The sequence below is a fragment of the Colletotrichum orchidophilum genome (assembly GCF_001831195.1).
Source record: "Colletotrichum orchidophilum strain IMI 309357 chromosome Unknown Scaffold_176.1, whole genome shotgun sequence".
NCBI lineage: Eukaryota > Fungi > Ascomycota > Sordariomycetes > Glomerellales > Glomerellaceae > Colletotrichum > Colletotrichum orchidophilum.
The window spans coordinates 75,945-83,628 of record NW_019173132.1 but is presented as its reverse complement, the minus strand read 5'-3'; the positions used below and the strand labels follow the sequence as shown (position 1 = coordinate 83,628).

Here is a 7,684-nt window from a genome sequence, read left to right as displayed (position 1 = left end):
CCCCCTAGTGAGGTAGGTAGTGGAACACTCAATCCCAACCCTAGTCTCATGAATGCTTCCATCGAGTGTAAAGCCGCAAAACTTCCCTGCCAAAGAGGCCAAGTCGTCGAAGAGTGCATAGCCGATGATACGCCACGCTCCCGAATGCTTCCTCCCGAACCAAAATCCATTGCATTACAAACTTCTACTAGGTTTCCTCCGCTCGCTCTCTGCCTAAGAGCTGCGGTGCTCCTCTAATTCGACACCCCTAGAATCCGTCAAGGTTGAGTGGCTCCAGTCGGTTCGAGCCTCGTGATAATTAGAATTGTTGACCGAGACCATTCTTGGACTGTCTTTTGCTGAACCGATTACGCTTGGTAGTGGAAGCCGAATCCTCCAGGCTGGCCTGGCTTTTGCTGAGATGGTTCCGACCGGACCGGTCGCTGACGCTGAAGCCGTCGGGGTACACTCCTCGGCCACCAAGAGTACTAGCTGGGCTCGACACCGTGGACGAAATATCAAAACCGTTGTCGCCGGCATAAGAAACAGAGAGGTTTTGAGACAATGCCAATTCCTTGGCTCTTTCCAAAGACTCTATCCAGTCGTCGGCTGTGGTGCCGTTCTCTGCAGAGCCGGAGCTCCCCTTGGGCTCCTCAAATGTGTAGTGTACGCCACCCTGTCGGATTTTAGATGAGCGGCGAGACTTCTTGTCCAGGATACTTACCGCATCGACACACCATACAGTTTGGCCCTTCACGTCAAGCTGCGTCCTCCAGGTGCATTCGGGGGCAAGCAGTGAAATCTCTTGCTTGGCGCGCTTTTCTTCTCCGCCAGCCGGCGCCATCAGTATACGACCGCTCGAAGTCACCATTACCAACCTCTGTCTCTTCTTGGTTGTACTTCCACCAAAGAACCTCGAGAGCTTCTTGTGTCCCTCAATGTGCTCGGCACCCCTGCCGTGGCCACTCGGCAGGGGGCTCGAGACAACCATCAAATCACCGAGTTTGAGGATTCTCTCATTGTTCTTCGTTAAGACTGGGGACCACTCAATATCCAGCTGGGTCGGAGGAGGAAGTTCCGTGATGATTCTGGCCGGTCGGGCGGTGCCGTTCAGGGCTGAAGTTTGCGGCTGAGAGCTTCTGGGCGGCGCTGTAGGGTTTGTACTGTTCCCCACGCCATTAAGTTGAATCACAGTCTGTTCTTGAGGCATGGGATTATAAGGTCGAAGCCGTGGAGCCTTGGTTCTCCATAGGCCCTTGCCAAACGGATGTCCGTCAAAGAATTCGTGGTTTTTGATGTGCTCGACAGTAAGACGACGCGCTGGATCAAGGACCAAGCACCTCTCCACTAAGTCGCGAGCTGCTGGCGGAAAGGCGGTGGGGAAGTCGTACTCCAGGTTGACGATCTTCTGAAACGTGAGGTATTCCGTCGCGGCCTTGAAGGGTGGACGACCTGCCAATAGCTGATATACTATGCAGCCGAAAGCCCATAGATCGCTCGCCTTGCAGGCGTTTTTGCTCGTCAAAAGTTCGGGGCTGACATACTCGGCAGTGCCCACGAATGAAGCCGCCCTATTGTCGTCGTCAGCGTCGCTGCGAGCGCTCTCCGGCAGTCCCCGCGCGCTTTCGCCGGCGTTCTGCGGCTCTCTCGGATCCTTGAGTAGCTTGGCTGTGCCAAAGTCTGTGATCTTCACGTGCATATGGTCGTCCAACAGGACATTCTCTGGTTTGAGGTCGCGGTGAATGACTCCTCTTGAATGCATATAGTCGATGGCGTCTAGTATTTGGGCACTGTAGAACCTCGTGCACTCCAGATCAAAGGAGCCAGTCTTTTTCAGCACTCCTAGCAGTTCGCCGCCGTTGCAAAGGTCGAGGACGTAGTATAGAGATGCCTCGTCCTGGAATGTGTAATACAGGCGCACGATACCCGGGTGTTCGGTAAGACGGTTCAAGGTATTCTTCTCGATGTTGACGTACTTGATCTTCTTCTCCTTGATGATGTGCTTCTTCTCGAGGACTTTGATGGCGTACTCTTTGAGAGTTTGTCGATCAGTGGCTAAATAGACCGTACTATACGAACCTTCTCCGAGCACACGGCCAAAGGCGAAGTCTCTAACTCCCTTCTTGACATGTCGAATGACCGTCTTGCCGTTCGAATCTGTTTCCCTCCGCACACCGACAGCGGCACCACGGTCTTTCCACTCCTCGCTACTGGTCGGTAGCGGCGCCTCTGGTCCATAAGCGTCTTGCGGGCCCGACGGCGCTGCTGTTGCCGAGACATATCCACCGCCCATGCCTTTCGAGCTCCTCCGTGGAGGCAAGGTTCCAGAACCAGGAGGCAACTGAGATTGACGGACCGGGTTTGCCGGCGCTCTGTAACTTGGTTCCCTTGTTGGTGTTGAGCTGCCTGGATAACCCTGGGCGTGATTAGAATCCTGCCTCGCGAGCATTCCATAGACAGAATTCCGCGACCGGTCGCCCTGGGGTTGCGGTTGATGAAGCGGATGTCCTTCTTCAGGTGCCACGGACTGATGACTGTATAGTGCAGAGATAGGGCGCGCTGTCGGTGAAACGGAAGAGCGGCTCCCTGGAGCTCTGTCGAGGTCGGAGTATGGAGAGACGGGCTGTCGGTAGACGTCTGCTCGCATTTCGGCACTGGGGCTCGTTCGGCGGGGTTCGGCAAGGCTTGGCGAGCCATCATAGGCCGGGGACGCTCTCCCGGACGCGGACGATTGTGTGTGAGATATGGGAGACAGCAAGGTGTCTGACGCGGAAGTAGACCCAAACGGACTTGGGGATGTTTGTGTGGTCGGTTCCTCGAGGGGTACTAGATTGGGATGGGCGTCAGGTTGATATTGATGCTGTTGTTGACGGCCATGTTCTGGTTGCCGGTCGGTGGATGATGGTGCGTCGGCAGCATCTTGGGGGTCGCTTGGAGAGGCATCGGCGTCATCTGGATTGGCTATTCGTAGTCCCCCGAGGGCCCTCGATAGACTGAGGTCCCCATTCATGATTTGTGTTCAAGTCAGGAGAGGGCAGGTGGGAAGGGGAGGGGTGGAAGAAGAGGGAGAGACAAGGTCGGAATGAGGGCGACAGAATGACGATGGCAGAGATTGATATGGGCAGGAGTGAAGGTGACGTGGTGGTGAAGATGAGGTACGAGTGTGGGTATGTGGCTCGGGATGCCTCATGAGATGGCCAAGTGAGGCGAGTTAAGGAACGACGCGGCGCAGCACAACAAAAAGCGGATGCGAGATGAGTGAGGTCGTCAGTCCAGCGCCGGAGAAGGTCAGGCAAGGGTAAGACTGGACAGCATCGGAGTCCACATCGACCACCACACAACGTCCCGTCCAGGCAGTGCAGGCAATTGCTGGTTCGGATAAGGATAAGGCGAGGTGGTGAGGTAGAGTAGGGTAGGTAGGTAGGCAGATCCGATTCTGCAGGATGTGTTGCGGAGGGAGGTAGGTACGTGTGCAGTCTGGTGCAGCTTGGTGCAGTTTGGCACACTTGGGTCTCTCCATCATCTCCATCCATAAATTTAGTAAAGGTAATCCACCCGCCCAAAAAAAAAGGCGCCTAAGGTACCGCGTACCTACTAATTACGTAGTCGCACAGTGGTAGGCCCCATTAATTGCAGCGATGGCAGGACATGGTGGCAGCGCCTTAAAAACTGGCATTCAAGCACCCCGGTACATTTGTCCCCTGAATAAGTATACTCAGTTTTGGCCTTAGGTACCTTGGACTTGGGAGCTCCATGTCCCTTTAGGCCTGGCTGGTGAAGACTCCACAGATCTAGGTAGGTGGACGAGGATGCCTACCAATCCCCGGTGTTCAAGAGGTGATGCCGGACGGGGGTGGATAGACCCCCTTTCTCCCACCTCCAGTTTCTACGTGTGGTAGGGTACAGACTGCCGTATCTACCTTGACCTCAGCGCTTCAGCAGTCAGCACCTCCCATACCCAGATGGGACTACACATTTTCTCCACCAGTCCAAGACAGATTTGCCGCAGGCCCGTACGAACCCGAACGCCTACTCCCGAGGACCGATAAAGTTCCGTCCTTGCCTTCTTCCATCTTTTCCATGCTCATCCAGCTCACGGCCTTGATCTTCCTCCTCCACCGCCCTATCCGCCACCATGTTGCGAAGCTCTGTGTATAGAGCTGGCACCCGGGTGCTTCATACCTCAAAACCTACGAGCTCATCATCATGCTTCTCTACTATCGCGTCGCGAGCCTCGCCGAGGAAGCTCGCTGCTGCCCGTCGCCCCCTGGCCTTGACCAGCCAACGTCACTATGCGAGCGCGACCGACTCTGCCCCGAACCCCAACGACAACTTCTTGTCTGGCAACACTGCCAACTACATCGATGAGATGTACATGCAGTGGAAGCAAGACCCCAAGAGCGTTCACGTCTCATGGCAGGTCTACTTCAAGAACATGGAGAACGGCGACATGCCCATCGCCCAGGCCTTCACTCCTCCTCCCTCTCTGGTTCCTGGTGCCATTGGTGGCGTTCCGGCACTCGGCGCTGGTCTCGGCCAGGGCTCTGAGATCACAAACCATCTGAAGGTGCAGCTTTTGGTGCGCGCCTACCAGGCTCGGGGCCATCACAAAGCCAACATCGACCCCCTTGGCATTCGAAACGAATCTCAGGGCTTCGGTAACATCAAGCCCAAGGAACTTACTCTTGAGCACTACCAATTTTCCGAGAAGGACCTCGATGCCGAGTACGAGCTTGGACCTGGCATCTTGCCGCGCTTCAAAAAGGACGGCCGCGAAAAGATGACTCTCCGCGAGATTATTGACGCGTGCGAGAAGATTTACTGCGGTGCCTACGGCATTGAGTTTATCCATATCCCCGACAGAGAGAAGTGCGACTGGCTGCGCGAACGGATCGAGGTCCCCCGACCTTTCAAGTACTCCATCGACGAAAAGCGCCGCATCCTTGATCGTCTAATCTGGAGTTCCAGCTTCGAATCGTTCCTTGCCACAAAATACCCAAATGACAAACGTTTCGGCCTCGAGGGCTGCGAGACTCTCGTTCCCGGTATGAAGGCTTTGATCGATCGCAGCGTTGACTACGGCGTCAAGGATATCGTCATTGGCATGCCTCACCGTGGTCGTCTGAACGTTCTGAGCAACGTTGTTAGAAAGCCCAATGAGTCCATCTTCAGTGAGTTTGCCGGAACTGCCGGCGCTGAGGACGAAGGCTCTGGTGACGTCAAATACCATCTTGGTATGAACTTCGAGCGCCCTACACCTTCCGGCAAACGCGTCCAGCTTTCTCTCGTCGCCAACCCCTCTCACTTAGAGGCGGAAGATCCTGTCGTTCTCGGCAAGACTCGCGCTATCCAGCACTATAACAACGATGAGAAGACGCATCGCACTGCCATGGGCGTTTTGCTCCACGGCGATGCCGCCTTCGCTGCGCAGGGTGTCGTTTACGAATGTCTTGGGTTCCATTCTCTCCCTGCCTTTTCTACAGGTGGCACGATTCACCTCGTCGTCAACAACCAGATCGGTTTCACCACCGACCCCCGTTTTGCCCGCTCCACGGCTTACTGCACTGACATCGCCAAGGCCATCGATGCCCCTGTCTTCCACGTCAATGCCGACGATGTCGAGGCTGTCAACTTCGTGTGCCAGATGGCCGCCGATTGGCGTGCTGAGTTCCAGCAAGATGTCATTGTCGACCTAGTCTGCTACCGAAAGCACGGTCACAACGAGACCGACCAGCCCTCTTTCACCCAGCCTCTTATGTACAAGCGCATTCAGGACCACGAGTCTCAGATCGCCATCTATGTCAGCAAGCTTCTCGAGGACGGCAGCTTCACTAAAGAGGATATTGAAGAGCACAAGCAGTGGGTGTGGGGTATGCTGGAAGAGAGCTTCTCCAAGTCCAAGGACTACCAACCCACGTCCAAGGAATGGACCACATCTGCGTGGAACGGTTTCAAGTCTCCCAAGGAGCTTGCGACTGAGGTCCTTCCCCACCATGAGACAAGCGTGGACAGCAAGACTTTGAACCACCTTGGCGAGGTCATTGGCAGCACCCCCGAGGGCTTCCAGCCTCATCGCAACCTGAAGCGCATTCTGTCCAACAGGACCAAGTCTGTCGTCGAGGGTAAAAACATCGACTTTCCCACCGCGGAAGCCCTTGCTTTCGGTTCTCTCGTCACCGAGGGTCACCACGTTCGTGTTTCCGGTCAGGACGTCGAGCGTGGAACTTTCTCTCAGCGCCATGCTGTTTTCCACGACCAGGAGACTGAGGACACCCACACTCCTCTTCAGCATATCAGCAAAGACCAGGGCAAGTTCGTCATCTCTAACTCCTCTTTGAGCGAGTTTGGCGCCCTCGGCTTCGAGTATGGCTATTCTCTGTCTTCTCCCAACGCCCTTGTCATGTGGGAGGCCCAATTCGGTGACTTCGCCAACAATGCGCAGTGCATCATCGATCAATTCATTGCGTCCGGTGAGGCCAAGTGGATGCAGAGAACTGGCCTTGTTGTGTCCCTACCCCATGGATACGACGGCCAGGGTCCAGAGCACTCTTCCGGTCGTCTTGAGAGATGGCTGCAGCTGAGCAACGAGGACCCTCGCGTCTTCCCTTCCCTTGAAAAGCTGGACCGCCAGCACCAGGACTGCAACATGCAGGTCGCATACATGACAAGCCCTTCCAACCTGTTCCACATCCTTCGTAGACAAATGCACCGCCAATTCCGCAAGCGTAAGTCCACTCTGATCATTCTATCATCATAGGCCTTGTTGCTCACGATCACTAGCTCTCATCATTTTCTTCTCCAAGGCTCTGCTCCGCCACCCTCTGGCTCGCTCCAACATCGAGGAGTTCACTGGCGACTCTCACTTCCGCTGGATCATCCCCGACCCAGAGCATGAGACTGGTGCCATCAAGCCCAAGGAGGAAATTGAGCGTGTCATTCTCTGCTCTGGCCAGGTCTGGGCTACCCTGTCCAAGTACCGCGCCGACAACCAGATCGACAATGTTGCTTTCACCCGTATTGAGCAGCTGAACCCCTTCCCCTGGCAACAACTGAAGGAGAATCTCGACCAGTACCCCAACGCCAAGACCATTGTCTACTGCCAAGAGGAGCCCCTCAACGCTGGCGCCTGGAGTTTCGTACAGCCCCGTCTTGAGACTCTGCTTAACAACACTGAACACCACGACCGCAAGCATGTCATGTACGCCGGCCGTGGCCCTAGCGCATCTGTCGCCGCGGGTAACAAGGGCCTGCACAATAAGGAGGAGCAAGAGTTCCTGGAGATGGCTTTCTCTGTCAAGCAGGACAAGCTGAAGGGCGAGTGAAAAATGAACGACTTTAAACAGACATGATACAGCGGGTGGATGGGAAGAGCCTTAGGACGGGCGCGGGCAGGTTCAGAACAGTGGGAGCGATGCGTTCCTTGTGCAATTGTAAAATAAACCTTTGAGTAATACCACACATGCCTCCATGACGGAGAGGTTGTGCCATTACAAAAGTTAGGTGGAAGGGCACGGCATCCTAGATATATCGCACCGAACACAAACCTGGCGGATAAAGGCACATGCCGCCAGAGAAACAGCTTCTGCTACTTGATGCTGGAAGCAAATTTATTCGTTCAAACAATATGTCTCTCACGCTGGTTTTTCCGAAGTCGATTTTGGCTCTTTGGATAAGGAGATGCCGACGACGGCCTCGCACAGCATTT

At 55.1% G+C, this 7,684-nt stretch overlaps 2 protein-coding genes across 2 annotated transcripts; one reads left to right on the top strand and one right to left on the bottom strand.

Annotated features, from left to right (window-relative positions):
- Positions 1-298: 298 nt before the first annotated feature.
- Positions 299-2,989, bottom strand: CORC01_13080 (uncharacterized protein; the record flags this gene model as incomplete). The annotated part of the gene is made up of 1 exon (XM_022624698.1): positions 299-2,989. One exon carries the CDS (start codon positions 2,987-2,989, stop codon positions 299-301), a length of 2,691 nt encoding a protein of 896 aa, XP_022468816.1.
- Positions 2,990-4,114: 1,125 nt separating this feature from the next.
- Positions 4,115-7,301, top strand: CORC01_13079 (oxoglutarate dehydrogenase; the record flags this gene model as incomplete). Its single annotated transcript, XM_022624697.1, has 2 exons — positions 4,115-6,704; positions 6,760-7,301. The coding sequence occupies 2 exons, from the start codon at positions 4,115-4,117 to the stop codon at positions 7,299-7,301; spliced, it is 3,132 nt and encodes a 1,043-aa protein (XP_022468815.1).
- Between the last annotated feature and the right edge of the window lie 383 nt (positions 7,302-7,684).